Here is a 19,811-nt window from a genome sequence, read left to right on the forward strand (position 1 = left end):
CCTCTGGATAAAGGGGATACACATGCCCCTCCTCTTCCTTATACAGGGTCACATCCACACCCCAAGTCCACTGGCAGAATAAGATGCCACTACAGTAGTATGCAAATTCATGGAAGCTTAACAACTCTCTACTAATGTAAACTGGGCCCAACAGAAATCAAGAAGGAAATTAAACACCTTTTAGAAAAGAATTAAAATTAAAATGCAACATAACCAAATCTATGAGAAACAGTGAGTGGTGTTCTAAAAGCCAAGTTCATAGCACTAAGTATCAACGTCAAAAAAAAAAAACTATAAAAGTATTATATTAGTAATTTGAAGGTTCTAGAAATACAAACAAGAATAAAAGGTACTCTAAAGCGGTAGCCAGACAGAAGTTATCAAACTCAGGGCTGAACTCAAGAAAATTGAAGCAATAAAAACATTACAGAGAATCAATTAAAGTTACCCCTTTGAGAAAAGTCAACAAGACTGACAAACCTTTAGCAAAATTAACCTATGAAGACATGCAAGAAAAACAACTGAGTACAGCAGACCTTTGTTTTTCATGCTAAGTTAAGTGTAGCAGTTAGGAGAAAATCAAATCTTGTAGCTGGGGAAATCGAAAGCTAAGAACAATGGGAGGAGTCTTCACTTTTGCAACCCTCCTCTCCCAGGAATAACAGAGGGCAAGACATTCAAGGTTGAGCAACTTGAAATGAAGTGAAATGACTCTGACCCCTGTCATTCTTCCCACCATTAAAAATCCTTCATGTTCTTGGCAGTTGAGGGATTGCAACATCCCTGTTCAAACTGAGAGTTTAATCTTCTTATTCAAATAGAACTTGCCCTGCTTCTTGCCTTGCAGACAAACTAGGATCTGGGCACTGCTGAAGAAATTTCCAAGAAGGTGAGTCCTGCCCCCTGCTATAGAGAGTTCAGAGCTCTGTGGAACCCATTAGGGGACAGGGAAAATCACAACTGCTTCCTTCAGGAGATTGGAGGGAACAGTGCTGGTGCCAGCTGCTTTCCGGGGAGTAAACCCACAACACCTATTTTCTAGTGCTTCACTAGGAAGACGGCAGACATTGCTACTGCAGTCTTACTGGGCCTTGAACCACGAAAAATGCATTTTGATCATGGCTGATAATAAAATAACTTTCTAAGTGTAAGTATGAAGAAATGGAAAATGAAAAGAAGGCTTTTTAGTTATCTTGGCTGGAGAGAGAGAAGGAACCTGTTGGCTTTGGTGATTTACTGGGTAATGATTAGGATAGTGATTTTAAAAAATTACTGTGAAATAGTATTTAGTGAAAATGTATCAGGGCCTGGAGCTATTCCGATATTGACTAACATGAGAAACAATGAGCATGATAGTTCAAAGTTCCACAGATTCCCACAGTTATTCAAGTACATGTTTTTTTGATCATCCTCAGATGTATTTATCATTATCTATTTTATCAGCAGTATCTCAACCATAATGAGTTAGTTTCTGCCATCTTGAAAGTTATTGTTTTCTTTTATTTTAGTGTGTAATTTTTTAAAAAATTTTAAGGTGGAAAATGTAAGGGGCTGATGGAGAGTTATTTAGAAATATATTTCTATTACCTACTTTTAGAATGTTTAAAGGGGTCTCACTTACCCTCTAGAGTCCTTAATGTATACTTGAACAGAGTATTTTAGAAGTTGACATGAGACATATATGTGTGTAAGGTTATCTCTAGGTGTATCACATATGTTTCTAAAACATTCTAAAATTTCCAAGGCTTTATATCTTGTTAATTTAGTATTTGAAAAGTATTCTGCTGCATCTGTCAAATTACTGTGCATCTTCTCAAGTTCACACATCAGTTTGCTCTTTCAATTTACATGAGAGGGTTTGTGTGCATCTGCACATTGGGAATAAAACATATGTTATGTTGTGACATTATGATCCTATGAAGAGACATAAAATACTAAGAAATACCATACACAATCACTGATATAGAAATTCAAGTTAAAATATTATTTCTTTCTAGGTTATGTTCTGGAATTTTTGTCAATTTGACACAAAATAAAATTATATTGCAAGAGATGTCTGAGTTGAGAAAATGCTTCATTCAAAATTGTGTAGGGCATATTCTGTTTTAAATTAATTTGTATTTAAATTAAAAACAATTTTATTTTGTTTTTGTTTTAACATAGCCATTGCACTTCTTTTTTTCTTTTGTATTTCAATTAGAAACAAGCTTCATTTACATGTCAATCCCAGTTCCCTCACCCTCCCCTTCTCCCCAAACCCTCACCAACCCCCATGCCATCCCCTTTCTGCTCAAAGTCTATCATATCATTTGGAGCAGGATGTAGACCCTCCCCTGTGTGTCTAGGCTGAGAGAGTACCCCTTTATGTGGAGAGGGCTCCCAAAGTCCATTCATATACTAGGAATAAATACTGATCCACTACCAGAGGCCCCATAGATTAACCAGACCTTCAAACTGACAGGCTTGTTCAGGGGTTCTGGAACAGTCCTATGTTGGTTTCCCAGCTATCAGTCTGGGGTCTATGAGCAACCCCTTGTTCAGGTCAGCTGTTTCTGTGGGTTTCTCCAGCCTGATCTTGACACCTTTGCCCATCACTCCTCCCTCTCTGCAACTGGGTTCCAGGGTTCATCTCAGTGCTTAGCTGTGGGTATCTGCTTCTGCTTCCATCAGCTACTGGATCAAGGCTCTCAGGTGGTGTGTAAGGTCACCAATCTCATTATGGGAGAAGGGCTTTTAAGGTAGCCTTTCCACTATTGCTTAGATTGTTAGTTGAGGTCAACCTTGTAGATCTTTGAACAATTCCTTAGTGCCAGATTTCTCTTTAAACCTATAATGGCTCTCTCTATTATAGTATCTCTTTTCTTGCTCTCCTCTATTCTTCCACTGACAATCTTCCTGCTCTCTCTTGTCCTCTTCTCCCCTTCTCTTTCTTTTAACTCCTCTCCCCCCTCTATGCTCTCAATTAGCTTAGGGGATTTTGTCCTTTTCCCCATCTCCGGGGGACCATGTATGTCTCTCTTAGAGTCCTCGTTGTTTCCTAGCTTCTCTGATGGTGTGGATTGTAGGGTACTACTTCTTTGTTATAGGTCTAAAATCTATATATGAGTGAGTGCACACCATTTTTGTCTTTCGGTTACTGGCTTACCTCACTCAGGATGGTTTCTTCTAGTTTCACCCATTTGTGTTTGAATTTCAAGATTCCATTGTTTTGTTTTACCGATGAGTAGTACTCTATTGTGTAAATGGACCACATTTTCTCCATCCATTCTTCAGTTGTGGGGCATCTAGATTGCTTCCAGGTTCTGGTTATTACAAATAATGCTACCATGAACATGGTTGAACAGATGTCCTTGTTGTATGAATGTGCATCTTTGGGTACATGCCTAAGAGTGGAATTTCTGGATCTTGTGGTAGACTGATTCCCATTTTCCTGAGGAACCACCATACTGATTTCCAAAGTGGTTATAGAAGTTTGCACACTCACCATCAGGGGAGGAGTGTTCCCTTCTCTCCACATCCTCTCCAGCATAAACCATATCTGACAGAGGGCTGATTTCCAAAATATACAAATAACTCAAGAAGCTAGTCACCAAAACACCAACTAATCCAACTAAAATGTCGGGTACAGAACTAAATAGAGAATTCTCACTAGAGGAATCTAAAATGGTTGAAAGACACATAAGAAAGTGCTCAACATCCTTAGTCATCAAAACAACTCTGCGATACCATCTTACTCCTATCAGAATGACTAAAATAAAAAACAATCTTATTTTACATGCCAATCCCAGTTCCATCTCCTACCTATCCTCCCATTCTCCCCACCATCTCCCCATCCCATAGCCCATCCACTAGTCAGGGAGGGTGAGGCCTCCCATAGGGGATTGTTACGTCTGTCACATCTTTTGGGGCAGGACCTAGGCCCTCTGTCTCTATATCTAGACTCAGCAAAGTATCCCTCCATAGGGAATAGGCTCCAAATGCCCATTCATGCACTAGGGAAAAATACTGGTTCCACAGCCAGAAGCCCCATAGATGGCCAAAGGCCCCCAACTGACACCCAAGGTCAGGGACCAGGTTAGTTCTTATGCAGGTTCCCCAGCTGTCAGTCTGGAGTCTGTGAGCTCCCACTTGCTCAGACTTGATTAATGGTTGTGTGAGTATGTAGCATCATGGTCTTGATTAATGGTTGACGTGAGTATGTAGCCCACAGGGGCTGTGTTACTCCTGTGAAGTTGTTCCTAAATGCTGAGCAAGCTGTGAGGATCAAGCAAGTAATCAGAGTTCCTCATGGCTTCTGTTTCAGTTCCTGCCTCCAAATCCCAGCCTTGAGTTCCTTTTCTGATTTCCTTCAATAAAGGACTGTGATGTGGATTGTAAAATGACATGAACCCTTATCGGTCCAAGTTGGTTTTAGTCACAGTGTTTTACCCCAGTTATAGAACCTATAACTAAGACAGATATTGGAACTGGGTTTATGAGATATTATTGTGACACACATGACTGTTTTAGGAAAGATTGTGAAAGAATTTTGTAACTTTGGGATATAAAAGCAATTGTATGTTTACAGATTGATGAAATATTGTGGGAACTTACAAGATAATGCAGGGGGCAATGCAGATGGTGCAGGTTTGGCTTGGAAATTTTAGAGGGAAGATTGAGAGTCCTCTAAAGAATCAATTGACACAACTCAATGTTTTGAATTACAAATCTGTGATTCTGGTCAGCTGATACTGAAGAACTGGATGTGATTAAGAAAGGACCAGCATAGGGTTCATAGGGAATTGCTGTGTCTTGTTACTGTGAAAGTCCATGAAAGGACATTGGTGAAGTATCAGATTAGCTGCTATGGGGACCCCAGTATTTTTGAGATGTCAGCACCATGGGATGTCCACCAAGGATGGCAGCAGGTGTGGAGAGTGGTAGACAAACATAGGAGAATCACTGTGTGTGCTAGGATGGAGGAGCAGAAGAAATGGAGCTGCCAAGGCCTTTTGAGCCCTGAGAATATTTTCACACTGCTGTATTTTGAGTTTGCTATGATTTAAATATAAGTATGGCCTGGTTTTCCCCTCTTGGAATAAGAAGGTAGGTAGATTAATTTTTATTTTGTAAGAGTTCACAGTTGAGACACTTTGAATTTTTAAAGGCTGCATTTTAGAGAGGCTTCTGTGCTTTACAGAGACACTGGGTATTTAAGAGAGACTTTGGATATTTTTGAAATGCATTGGATATTTTAGCAAGGCTTTGAAATTTGGAAGAGGTGTCATGTGTTTCAAAGACACTGAACATTTAAAGTGTTTAGCTGTTTAGAAGTGAGGCTGGACACACATTGGTATCCAGAATTTGATGGGCAGGGATTAGCATTGATGCATGTATGCTATATTGTGACATACTGGAAATTCTGTTGAGGTTGGATAATTAGTCCAAATTCAAAAGCAATGACTCTTCAATAATACAATGAAATTTCTCACATAAATGGAACCCATAAAACTACACATAATTGTTATTATATATCATGTTTTACTTCAAATATTTGTGTTTTCACAAGAACCAACCTAAATAAAAACTTTATATTTTTATTTTCTTTGGGATCTGTAGAACAGTATTGCATAAAAACTAAAAGCTGCTCTGAAGAAGAGAGTTTTATTGTTGAGGATCAGTTTTCATCTCCTCCTTGAATTTGTAAATGATCTAATTTTAAATGTCTGATGGCATACTAAGTATGTATTTTTCTTAATACTCATTATCTACTTGTCATATGTTCTTGTGTCAATCTTCTATTCATCCTTGGGTTTCTTTGAGCATAGATGGTGTTCAGTTACTCTCAATACATAGAGAAACAATTGACAGCACTAGAAATTAATATCCAAATAAACTGAGGTTCATAGAAGCATAATTCCAAAACTGAAACACTGGGCTCTGTCAATCCTCTGAAGATTGTCAAGGAAGTACATACAATGTGAATGAGCTACAACACAGAACATTCATTACATTGGAGGATTTAGGCAATTTCCAGAAAGTCTATTTTTTTTATTTCTATTTTTCTAATTTTTGTCATTAGTTTCTTACAAATTTCTCTGATGATGAGAAGTCTAGTCATAGGGTTGCAGTCTCAGTAATGATGCCAGCTATGGGTTTCACCTCATACAGGCCTTAATCAAATAGCAAATTGGATGGCTAATCCCCAAATCTTCATGGCACTATTGCACCAGTGAACAAGTCTTGCCATACTGGTTGTTACTGTATCCCAAGGATAAACAACAAAGGAAAGTTAATGATTGTTTTGTTCCTTCAGTATTGGGCATAGTACTTTCTAGAACTGGAAAATCTGGCCAGTAGGGATGAGGCTTCCATGTAAATATCAACTTGATTTCTCCATGTTCTCTGACTCAAGGAGGGTGTCTTCAGCAGTAGAGTCTCAACCACACCAAGAACATTAACTGGAGATTGTTTGTTGGAGTTCTATGAGAACTGACTGGCCAAGAATTTTAAGAGAGCAAATTAATTTATCAGAAGGAATAATCCTAATAAATTAGGAAAGTATTAAAAGATCTTGGGAGGATTTAAGCTTTGTTTGTAGGTATAAAATTGTGTCTATGACCAAATAAGAATCATTAAGTCAAGCCTGAAAAGATAAAATTAAGAAACTACTGACACAATTCCAATGAATTAAATTCTGGGGTGCTGCTCTGAAAAGTATATAGATGTTTGGGAAATTGACAGAGATGTGAACACAAAGAACCCAAAGATCACAATCCAAGCACAGAAGAGATGGGATGTTAAAAAGATGGGGTGTTTGAGGGGAAGCCTAGTAGACAAGGTTCAGTGGCTCCTCATGGGCCGTGTTGCTTCAGTCATAGTTCATTCAGGTACACTGTAGTAAGATGCAGTCCATTTGCATATAGATCACTTTAGAATGAGACAATCCAGAAACCCACAGGCAGATATCCAGGAACAGGCTCCGGCACAAATAAGGAAGGAAAAGGGACCCAGGATTTCAATAATCATGGACTCGACTGTGAACACTGCAACCACTACTTATTCTAACACTTTTCTTCCACCACAGCCGCCACTGGCCTAAGTCACCTAGAGTGACTAATGGGGAAGAATTTCCTAAACTTGTTTACTAAACACAAGTTCCACATCCATTTTGAACAGTGGCACAGCTTGTATTAAACTTTTTTTTCTCTCACCTTATCAATTATTGTCATTTACTCACATAGAAATAGCCCTGCTTTGAAATTGTCTATATGTGTGTGTAATCCCATGTCCATTTTTCATCTTTCAGGATTGTCCATAATTTTAGAGAAAATGAGTGAATACAAGACAATTGTTCTTTTAAAAGGAATGAAGTTCATAGATGATAACCATTTTAGGACAATCAAGTCCTTACTAAGAAAAAAACTAAATCTAACGAAAGAGATGCAAGAGGATTATGACAGATTTCAAATAGCTGACCTGATGGAAGACAAATTCCCAAATGATGCTGGACTGGACACACTGATTGAAGTTTGTCAAAGCATTGAAGAACTTAAAGGCCTTGCGAAAAACCTGAAAACAGAGAAGGCAAAAGGTAACAGGGGAGCACCCTGCACACTTATCCCTTCTCAACCCTCCCCAAGCTGTCTATTTTCCTTCAGTGATCAGAGCTGATAGGTCTCTTCCCCACTGTGTGCCTTACAAACTATAGGGCTTGAAGCATTTTAGATGTCAACAAACTGACAATTTCGAGAAATCCTTTCTTACAGAGAAAATTGATATATTTCTGGATTGACAACTTTTGCTTTGGAGGTAAATAAAATAAATAGCAGTTGTTGGGGGATATAAGAATATCCAACATGATGGAAAAAATAGAAAACTATAAACTAAAAAATGAAAAATCATTTAAAGTATTTGAATAGAGTTAAATTTAATGCTAGATTAAGACTCTTACACATTAATTAATATTTTCTGCTAAGATGCGTGGTCTAAAACTTAAGTAGAAACCTGCATTTTAGAGATGTGAAGACATTTCCCCTTTATAAAGTCACAAGGTTTAAAAAAATATTTGATATACTGGTACACCACTCTGACCTGGGAATGTAGCATAAGAAGGTTCAGTCAAGGAGAACTGCCAATTGAAAATACCCTGATTTACATAGAAAGCTATATCCCTAATATAGAAGTCAAAATCCAATGTTACTACTTTGTTACATCAACCATCAAATCATAATTCTTTCTCTCTTTCTATGACATGGAACTATCCTCCTTAGAGGGTAGATATTGCTAACACCATAAAAGTTTCTTGTTTTCAAAGTCAGTCTGTGGGATAAGAGGGCAGGGATAGGGTCGTAATGATAAAAACAGAAGTTACCAATATAGAGAAACTAGGTTCACTACACCTGGGATTTGCAAAGTATCTCTCAAGGCGATGCCTGTATCTGACTTGGTACCACTGGAGAACTTCTGAGCAGGTGGAGTCTCTGCAGCAGAAGAGAGGAAATACACAGACCTGAGTACAGATGAAATAGTTCTTGAAAGTGTGGCAGGATATTTGATCACACTGTGCACCCATTGATCACATTATTTACCTGAAAAAAAAAAAAAAACTCTTTCTATATTTGGTGTGGTTCAGGCCTAGCACACAAATTTAAGCCAATAGATTTCTGCTTGCATATTGTAAACAGTATTAAATAAAGTCAACCCTAGGCCAAGAGGCAGAGCAAACAACCAGCTAACAGGACGTGAACATAGGATTATTAAGAAAAAAACATTGAGCATAAGAGGAATCCAGGAGGATGGTGAAAGAGAAGGACAGGAAGTAGAAGTGAGGGACAATGGCTTTGGAAGATTTTGCATTGAGACAGTATAGGAAAAGGGGGTTTATGGGACACCAGTGAAATAGGAAGGTCAGCTGGGTGTTTACTATGGCTCTGTGAGCTACTAGGCTTTCACTCCAACATCTGGCTCCTGAGTCTACATTGGTAAAATCGAAGGATTGAGGTTTTGTTAATATCAACACGAAATCATTGTCTTTCTGTAAACTTGCTAATGAAAATGGAAGGAATTACCAATTTCATTTTTTTTAAAAAAGAAAGAAAATGAAATAATTCTGAATGAGGTTCAGCCATCTTAACCATTTCCCTGGATTTATTGTGTTTTCTTCATCCCTGTAGTTAAAAGTCAAAAGAAAGAAAAAAATAAAACTGCAGGAAAGCAAGATGAACCCAGTAGTTCCAAATCTCTTCCTACTGGTGTTGAATCCAACAAAAATAAAGCCTCTTCAAAGGTAAGGTGGCCAGTCTCCCACCAAAAAGTTTCTACTTGAGTTCCTTACCTTCTTAATTCCTTAGAAAGATGTCAAACTCTGTGTTTATTCCAATGTCCTAGTGAGAACAGGGCTCTAAGTGAGCAAATTCATAGTGACCTGTCACTCATTTTGTGTCAGATTTATCATGTGCTCTAACTTGTGCAGTCTAACTCCCCAATGATGCAAACATACAATCACTACGTGGTTTTTTTCAAGACCATTTACTGGAATAGACTTGTTTTGTGACCTGGATTTTACAAACAGAAAAACCAATACAATGTTTGTAATTCTACACCAAATACTTTTGGCCACTACAGGGATATATAGGGCGAGATAGATGCAATTTTTCCACTCCTCTGCTAGACAATCATATATCTCCAAGTTAGGATTTATATTGCCTCGAAGAGATATCATGATTACACCATCTCTTATCAAAAGACAAATTTAATTAGCACTTCCTTGTATTCAGAGGTTTAGTCAATTATTGTCATGGAGGGAAGCATGGCAGCATGCAGGCAGACATTGTGATAGAGGGGTAGCCCACAGTTCTACATCCTGATCTCCAAGCAGCAGGAAGATAGAGACACACTGGTCCTGGCTTAAGCATCTGAAACCTCAGAGACACACTTCCTCCAACAAAGTACACCTACTCCAACAAGGACCCACATCCTAATGCTGACAATCCCTGGTGACCAAGCATTGTTGGTCACTTCTGTGACTCTATGCAGGACATTATTATTCAAACATCCACACTATGCAATCCAACTTTTAAGAATGAGGCTGCAGAAATATAATTAGAATCCGGTAATAAAAGAAATATTCTTGTGGTCATGTAAATATTCTTCTTTGCTTAGTACTAATGACATTTTTAGGCCTGGGGATAAAACTGTATAGAAAAGTACAACTTTGCATGTATAAAGCCAGCGATTCAATTTCCCACATGGGAAAATCAATAAAGAAAAATAAACATGGTTCTTTCAGAAAAAGAGAAAAACACCCACAAAAACTGAAGGTGGCAATAAAAAGAAGCTCACCCAGGAGACAACTCAACTTCCAGAACCTTCACAAGGCAGCACACAAACAGATCAAGGATGTCTCCAGACTCCTCAAAAGCCTCCACCAACACCATCCAGCAGTTCCACAAACAAGGTACCACTTTCCTATTCCCAGGACTTGCCCCTTCCCAAGCATATCATTGGATTGACCATAACCTTGGAAAAATATCTCAATGGTTACCAACTACAAAGATTTTCCTCATATTATTAAATAGCTCCTTAAGTTATCTAACCAAGTATCACAGCCTCCATAGGACTGAAAATGTAAATTTTTATGAAATGATTTCTAGTGTTGACAATGAACTTTCTGCTTAGGGTTCAGAAGAAAGTACTGGGTAGACAAACAAGGGTAAACAGAAAACCGTATCAATCCCTATTGCCCAGTTTCTTCTCAGTCCTTTTTCCTTTGCTAGTGATCTAACTTCAGATGTTATTGTCACCATTCTGTTTTCTATTCTGCAGGTGTTTTGACACATGCTATTTCCCCGCTTGGAAGTCTTTATCCCTGTCCACTCACTAACCAAGTACTGTATAACTGTAATGGTCACTTTTGCTGAGAGTCACCTTCAGATCCCTCCAGGCATAGACTAAACTCTCCCAGCCATATCTCATCAAAGGGAACAACATCCTGTCCCCATTTCCATGCCTTCTTAATGTAATTACAATGACCATAACCTTGGAATAACTCCTCATCTACTCTCATTTTAACATACCCTATTATACACATATACCATCCACTAATTAGGCATATATTTTGAGATCCTGACTGCAATTTACACAAATCTTATTTTACTACATGGTCCAAATGTGTTGAACAAAATCAATGTGACCAACATTCAATCTTTTCTAATAGTAGAGTCCTGTTATTTAGCATTGGAACTCCTTAGGCACATCTAATTAAATGTGTTTATTTATGATAACAGTAATATAATTCAAAATGTACATATTCTTGGAAAATAGTCTACAGTTAGTAATAATTGTAACTTGAATGGCATCAGCTTCATAGCAATTTTTGCATTTTAGAAGGCTTACCTTGGACGATCAAAAACATAAAAAGATCACAGAAAAAAGGGCCAATTCAATTATACAAATGTATTTGCATACTAATTTACCTTCACTTTTAAAGGAAAATTTATAATCTTTAAAATTTTATAGTTCTAAGATTATAAAAGTGTGATGAAGACCATAACTAGATCTGTTGCCTGAAGCACAAGGATTTCTCACGTGTGTAAAAGTTTTGTTTAACTGGAATTATGGTAATTTTAAAAACCTAAACAAAGGTTTAAATGAATCCCGATGGGCTTCAGGCATGCTAGTCCAGCCCTTTGTCAACTGAGCTACATCCCCTTCCACCAAAATCCATCTATGTGCTCCATTTTTTTTATGGTACCTGTCATATAATTTCAGTCACATCACCTGAAAGTGTGTGGGGGGAGGTGGGCTCCCTGTATGCACAATAAGGATTGAATATTTGATGGATTAGAAAGTTTACATGAAGAAAAGTAAAAAAAAGCCAAATTTACTATAAACTTCATTTCTCAAAAAAATAACTCTAAGAGTTGAAGCAAACCAAATAATATTTGACCAGTTTTGTAAGATATTTTCAGCTAGCATTCCTTCTCAGACCAATGAAAATTCAGCACCTAGCTTGTTAGAGAAGTTGTAATGTCTATGTCTATTAGGAAGGGAGGAAGCTAGGTGTTAGAAATACTTAAGTATGTTCTAAAATGCTTCCTTCAACCCAGGAGAAAGCTGGCAGGGTAAAATTACTCTTTTCAGAAGAGTGAAAAGATATACTTGGCCTTATTTTCAAAAACCATTAAGTGGTATTAAAAATATCTCAATCTTAATTTAGTTTAGAAACAGAAAAACACAGGCATCAAAATCATAGTACTATAGCCACAGAAGTTTCCCAGAAAAAAACACCAGCTTCAAGAATTGTCAGCAAATAACATGCTGTGAACTGCATCAGTGAACTGCAGTCTCCTCAGGGACTTTCAGCAACAGCTTCTAGAAGCCTGGTGACCAAATATTCAAATCTACGAGTCTAAGGGGGGGGGGCATTCTTTTTCAAACATCCACACTATACAATCTGTCTGTTAACAATGAAGTTTACACAATGTCACAAAAATATTTAGAGTCCAGTAATAAAACAAATGTTCATATGGCCTTGAAAATACTATGCTTTACTTAATACTTAAGACATTACTAAGAACTGGGGATAAAATTGTATAAAAAAGCACAATTTACCATGTACAAACCCTGGGGTTCAATTTCAAAAATCAATAAAGAGAAACATTGTTCTTTCAGAGAAAGCAAAAAACACCCATAAAAACTGAAGGTGGCAAGAAAAGGAAGCTCACCCAGGAGCCGACTCAGCCTCTAGCACCTTCAGGAAGCAACACACAAAAAGATGACAGGTGCCTCCAGACTCCTCTAAAGCCTCCACCAACACCATCCATTCATTCCTCAAATAAGGTACCACTTTCCTATTGCCAGTGTTTGCCCCTTCCCTAAGGTTGTCTGGACACACCACAAATGTGGAAAAATGTCTCACTGGTCCCCTACTACAAAGATTTTCCTCATATTATTAAATGGCTTGTTAAGTTATCAAATCTTGTATTATGACCTCCCTGGTATGGAAAAGATAAGTTTTTATGAAATGATTTCTAATGTTGTCAACCAACTTTTTGCTTAGGGTTGAGAAGAAAGTACAGGGTAGACAGACAAGGACAATAGAAGACCTTATCGATCCCTATTGCTTAGTTCCTTCTTAGCCCTTTTCCCTTTGCTGGTGACTCAACTTCAGTGGTTATTTTCAGCTTTCTGTGCCCTTCTCAGCAGGTGTTTTGAAACATGCTGTTTTCCTCTTGGAAGTATTTATCCCTGCCTATTCACTGAGCAAATACTTTATATCTGTAATGGTCACTTTTGCTGAGAGTCACCTTCAGACCCCTCCTAGGGATAGACTAAACTCCCCCAGACATTTCTCATCAGAGGGATCATCTTCCTGTTCCCATGTTGATCTTTTCTTAATATAACTACAGCAATCATGACCTTGAAGAACTTGCCATTTAATCTCCCAGTCAATGTCCTCATCAAATCTGCCGAGCCAGTTATATTGAAAATGCACTTCCTGATGTTAGAACACATCCACCAAGAATTAGAGTTAAACCCTGCCCCCCACAGGGTGAAGGCTGTATGCTGCCAAGTCAGATTTCAGAGAGTGCTACCAGTTATTGCTGCCTCCCTGAGCTGGTAGCCAGGTGGCCATGACTGCCACCATGCTTTCTGCTTCAGTTCTCCAGTGTTGCTTCCATTTCAAAGTGCTCTCCTAACGGTCAGAATGGAGCCAGATACTGAGGAGGCAGGGGATCAAAGTAAAATGACTCCATGACCTTTTCCTGGTGGCAGGATTCTCCTCCATTCGTGCTATTATTCAAATAGAAGAGCTGCTAGCCAGAACCCTTTCTGATTAACAATATTTCAGGGGATCTTCCTGAGGCGGCCTACCTATTCCTTTTATAAGAAAGATCTGACTTTTAGTCAAGGTTTTGTAATCGAAATCTTAAAAATTTTTCCAGATAGAAGACTTGATTAGAGCATTGGAGGCTTTGGGTTCATTCCCTACAACTATAAGTATAATACCTTTATCTACCAGGCATAGTTAGTAATAACTGTTATCACTAGGTAGTGATTAAGGTAAATGTCCATTTCTCTCTTTATCTATGTTGTAGTATGACAAGAATTGTTTAGATGTTCTCCACTCTACTCAGTGGATTTTTGCAATGTGATCTGCCTGAATTATGTTTGTCCTGTGTGTGTTTTATGCAGAAACTAGGGAGGAGAAACATACCAAAGGAGCCTTCTAAGGAACAAGGACATCAGCATGGACCCAAAGAAGTGATGGTTTTGAAAGTAACAGAACCATTTACTTATGATTTGATTGACAACAAAATGATGTTCCATGCCACCGTGGCTACTGAGACTGAATTCTTCAGAGTGAAGGTTTTTAACACAGCCCTAAAGGACAAGTTTTTTCCAAAAAATATCATTGCAATATCTGATTATTTTGGCACCAATGGATTTCTGGAGATACACAGCACTACCTCTGTGTCTGATGTGAATGTTAACCAAATGATGGTTATCTCAAATGCACTGAAGCAAAGAGCCAGTGCAACCCCTAAAATCAAGGATCTTTTCTCACTACCAAAAGGGACATATATGAACGGAGAGTTTGTGGTAATTAAGGTGAGCCATTGCATTAATTATAAAATTTCTTTGCAATCTGAGATTTTAAGTTTTAACTTGTCACTGGAATTTCCTCAACTTACTTAACAACTTACTTAACACATGTCAGTAACACTTGTCTAAGATTTCCTTACTTTGGAGATTGGGATATTCTCTTATCATTCTTTTCCTCAAGAAAGTAATCTCTCAATAACCTTTATCGTTTTTCCTGGATGTGTCAATCCACCTATAGCCATCCTATTCCCAGACACTCTTCAGTTTATACCATGCTTGCTATTAAGATTTTGTTTCTTTGGGATCTTCCTTATCCATATTTACTCAGTTGTGAATGAAGAATCAACCATAACTTAGATACAGTTTGAGAAGATGAGAATATAAAAAAACAAGTGATTATTCTGCCCTAAAATGAAACCATGTCCAACAAGCCAGGATTATATATTGAATGTGTTCTCATTATCACATTCTTTATGTTTTATCAAGATATTTTGAAGGAGTGACTAAGGTTTGAAAAAATGAGAGAAAGAGGAGTTTAACAGACTAGTTTAATTTCACAATTTATAACAAGCCACAGCAATGCTATGGCGTTCTGGTGTTTCTTTACATGCGATACATCACTTCATTTGTGTTCTTGTTCAATGTGTGATTTCATAATTAATTGTGTAAGAATCTGCCATGGCTTTTTACTTTTATGTATGCTGTTTTTGACTTGCTGGATCATCTGCTTAAACAATTAATAAGTAAACTAAGTGGGACACAAACTAAAATACCAGAACTAATGCTGTAGATTTAACTGTTGAGGGTGAGGAAGGAGCAGAGTGAATCCATGTGTGCACTGAGCAAAAGTGATCCATTTAAAAAGGAGGTCTCTCTCTCTCTCTCTCTCTCTCTCTCTCTCTCTCTCTCTCTCTCTCTGTGTGTGTGTGTGTGTGTGTGTGTGTGTGTGTGTGTGTGTGTGTGTGTGTGGCTGGATGTCTGTTTGTCTATCTGGCTGGCTGTGTTTGTCTGTCTGCCTATTGGTTTCTCATGCTATATCATTTTTATGTCTGCTAGTTTGCACATTTTGTGTTATTCTAGCTGGATTGTCTTCTTTATTCACCTGTTGGTTCTCTTAAGACAGAGAGAGAAAGAAGGTGTGGATTTGGAAAGGTAGGGAGGAGAGGATTATCTAGGGAGAGGAAAAATATAATCAGAACATTTTCTTTGAAAATAACATTATTTTCAATAAAAATTGAATAAAGTAAATAAAAAAGGACTTATAATAATGTTTCTCAGATTCACAATGAGCACCAAGTGCCTTTTATCTCAGGCCTCATATTTATACCTAAAGAACCAGCAATGGTAACTGAATGGGTTTTGACTTATATTTGTTTTTTTTTTATTTTTGGCCCCTTACTTGGGAGCCTGAGAAAACTTCAGCAATTCTGATATATTAAAACTAGTACTTAGTATGATACTCATTTTCCTAAAGATACCCAGCAGATGAAGTCCTCAGGTAGGTAAAACTTAACAGTGGCTTCCAAGGGCTGCACTCATGGCTCAGACATTAAAAGCTAGGCTCACAAAACCTCCAGACCGATTTCCAAGAAAAGATGTGCTCACCTGAACATCTTAAACTCCTTTGTTCCTATAATTCTATTTTTTCAGTTATTTCTATATATTGTTGGGGAGGGTTGAGAGGAAACAAAGGCCATGAAACTATTGTGGAGTCAGAAGAGAAAATCCACAAACAAGTTCTGTCCTTCTACCATGTGTTCTGGTAATGGAGCCCAGGCAATCAGACTTGCCAACAAACACCATTACCCTTACCCACTGAGCCATCTCACTGGCCCTTGTGCCTGTGATTCTAAAACTAGGTGCCATACTTGCCTTCTCAGGGACAGGTTTATGCTGACACTCTTTATTGTTCATCAATGTGACAAGCTTTAACACATTCTGAAAAGATGAAAGTTAATTTGTTTTTCAGAAAACTGAGAGGAATAACTTCATTTACTATGGTATAGAAGATGATACCGGGAAAATGGAAGTGGTGGTCTATGGACGACTGACCAGTGTCAGGTGTGAGCCAGGCAATAAACTTCGACTTGTCTGCTTTGAATTGTCCTCAAGTGAAGACACATGGCAGCTGAAGTCTGTAAGGCACAGTTACATGCAGGTGTGTGCTCTGGGAAATATGATTCTTCTTAAGAATCATATTTTTTAATACTCTAGTAAAACTTGACTGTTGGCATTGTGTAGAAAATCTAACAAGTGGAGGAAAATTAAGTTTTGCACATTTAATAAATAATCTTCCTTCCATTGTATTTTAAGTAAGGATTTTTGAATCATAATAAAGAAAATGAATTCAGAAATACTCAAAAGTTGATAAATGTTTAGCAAATAATAAAAACTATCTCATTGGGCAGAACTCAGAATAATTAAGATGTGTGCTTCAAATTCTGACTCTCTGATTTTTCAAATTGACTAAAGGGTAAAACATGGGTACCTCAGCTCTTTCCTCTCCACTGTAACTTTGTGCTCAAGCCTGTAGGAGTGACTAGTTAGTTTCATAGTCTAAACAAGGGAAGAAAGCTGACTGCAAGGATAGAGAGGCATTATAGAGATAGACCAGAGTGAGAAAGCGGATGTGACTCATGTTGACTAGTCCGTAGGAATGTCAAGAGAAGTGTGGAACCATCTACATTTCAACTGATCTAACCTCAACGTATTCTTCTTTAAGGTCATCAATGTCAGAAGGAAAGTCTGTCAACACTGATGCAGTTATGAAAAGCTCCCTAGAACCATACTCCTGAAAACCTGGATGCGAAGGATAATGTTAGCAGATGTAAGATTCAAGTCCAAAATGTAAATGTACATATTACCTTTGAAATACATACCTATTAAAGCCAGCTCTTTGTTTGTTTGTTTGACTCTCTCTTTCTTCGTTTTTCAAGACAGGGTTTCACTGTTTAGTCTTTAATATCCTGAAAATCACTTTGTAAACCAGGCAGGCCTCAAACTCAGAGATCTGCCTGCTTCTGTGTCCCTTTTGCTGAGATTCAAGGCCTGAAGCCACCACAGCCCAGCCCTCTCTTAATTCTAGGAAACTGTGCTTTATTATATTCTTTATATATGTTTGTGTTAATCTAAATTTCATGTTTCTATATATAACCTTTATAATTGGTAATCTATAAGTTTCATATTAAAGTTAAAAAATACTCACATTTTCTATAAAGCAGTGATTCCCTGGGAATATCTTTCAACCATTTAAGTGTTGCTGTAAAATAAAAGCCATTGGCCTCCAGAAAAATCTGTGGAATACAGGATTCAAGTGTATTGTTTAAGGACAAATCATATTCAAAAACAAACAGACTGTGTCCTGCCGAGAAAAAAATAAAAACAAAACATTAATAAGACACAGGAGAAGTTTGAATTCAGCCTTGAGTGTAGTTTCCAAAACTAATGTGCTGAGGACAGGACAAGATTTGACCCATTTTGCTGAGTAAATGTGTGTGGTATGCAGTTTAATTATTTGAGCAAAGAATCTCCCAAAGTGGGATGCTAAGAGTGGGGAATAATATTTGCAACAGTAAGGAATCTCAACTCCAATTCTAGTATGAAATATGTTTTTGGAAACCTTGATAGCTTAGAGCAAGCCCTATGACTAAGGAATTAAGAAATTAGTCAGGATTCCCAGAGAGGACTTTCTGGAGTATTGTAAACTCTCTCCCTGCTCTGCAAACACACCTGACCAAAGCAACTGAAGGAAGAATGGGTTTAATTTTGCTCATGATTTAATGGCAGAAGAGAGTAAGATGGACAGTCACATTGTGATTACAGCAGGATGCAGAAAGAGGTGATTTCCAGAGCTGAGTGCTCTGTGTGTGCCTCTCTCTCTCCTTTTATTCAATTCGAAATCTAAATCTATTCGACAACACCACCCACATTTAAGATGAGTGTTTCAAATTCCTAACTCTGTCTAGAAAGCACCTCATGTATATGGGCAAGGGATTCTCAGGAGTGATTCTAGATCCTGTCTGGTTCACAATCAATGTGAACAGTCACAAGAGGCAATGATCTGACATGGTGGTAAGAGCAAAGAAACAGTGCTAATAGGAGAAATAATGTCAGAAAGAGAGAAGAGAAAAGATGAGTGCAACTCTCATCTTAGAAATCCATGTTTTATTTCCCATTCTAATTGATCCTGGAAATTTGGGCTTAATGGGGTGTGTTTAGTTCATGGTCACTTCCCATCAATAGATCAACTAGATCCATTGGAAAATCATTTGTGGAAGGGAATTATGTTTGTTTCTCTTTTATTATCTGTTTTGTTTTAGCTTTGTTCTTCCAGAACATGAAGATGAGACAGACTAGCCTGGGGAACAGATTCGACACTCGAGGCTCCACTTTTCTTGTCCAATAGTCACAAATGCACTATCCAGCCAGAGACCATTTTCTGTATCTCCTGTGTACACACAGCATTCTTCTCACAATATAAATGAAAAGTATTTGGCCACATGGACACACACACATATATCAGGTTGCAAATATATATATATATATATATATATATATATATATATATATCAAACAATTAAAATTATTACTGCCCTTAGAAATACTTTCATAAGACACTTATATTCAAATATATCACAGAACACTATTGGTACCAAGATAGATGGTCTGATCTAGGCTAGACTAGTTTGGCTGACATTACAACAAGATAAACTCCATCCTCACAGGGAACTTTTATGATGAATATACTATTTAACCACTTATTCCTATGTATAATTGTGTGTATATAATCAAAATAAAATACTGTGTGGAAAGGGATATGAACAGGAATGAAATGCCTACCTAATATAAGCCTATTTATTGAAATGAAGATTCACCTGTGTCACACCCCTTCAGTGACCTCACTACTCCTTCTCTTGAACTCCATGAAAGGGGCTCCAAACAAAAACCGGGGCCCTTGAGCTCCTTTCCTCATGTGGCTCACTGTTGTTCTTCATACATATTTTTGTCTGATCTGAACTTACACTACCATGAATATAGTTTCCCGGCTTCTTTAAAATGTGTGAACCCCAAATATTAGAATGAAAATAGAAGATTTTGAAAACACCAGGCTTGGATTCTGATCACCACCATATCCTGTAAAAAAGATACAGGAAAAAACTTCACCAAATGCCAAAGATTAGGTCTTGGATTGCCAAGCTTTCAACACTCAGTATTACATTTAT

At 37.7% G+C, this 19,811-nt stretch overlaps 1 protein-coding gene across 3 annotated transcripts; it reads left to right on the plus strand.

The window, feature by feature from the left end:
* The first annotated feature begins 640 nt into the window (after positions 1-640).
* LOC100750669 (interferon-activable protein 203) lies at positions 641-17,495 on the plus strand. Of its 3 annotated transcripts, none has more exons than XM_027418917.2 (8): positions 643-889; positions 7,289-7,573; positions 9,156-9,268; positions 10,271-10,438; positions 12,655-12,822; positions 14,179-14,595; positions 16,559-16,747; positions 17,312-17,495. In XM_027418917.2, exons 2-8 carry the CDS (start codon positions 7,312-7,314, stop codon positions 17,345-17,347), a joined length of 1,353 nt encoding a protein of 450 aa, XP_027274718.1. In that variant the 5' UTR covers positions 643-889; positions 7,289-7,311; the 3' UTR covers positions 17,348-17,495. The 3 variants fall into 3 exon arrangements, with proteins under 3 accessions (XP_035301640.1, XP_027274718.1, XP_027274719.1); XM_027418918.2 differs by lacking the exon at positions 643-889 and adding an exon at positions 1,010-1,147; XM_035445749.1 differs by lacking the exon at positions 12,655-12,822 and having other exon boundaries at positions 641-889.
* The last annotated feature ends 2,316 nt before the right edge of the window (positions 17,496-19,811 follow it).

The sequence above is a fragment of the Cricetulus griseus genome, chromosome 5 (assembly GCF_003668045.3).
Source record: "Cricetulus griseus strain 17A/GY chromosome 5, alternate assembly CriGri-PICRH-1.0, whole genome shotgun sequence".
Lineage (NCBI taxonomy): Eukaryota > Metazoa > Chordata > Mammalia > Rodentia > Cricetidae > Cricetulus > Cricetulus griseus.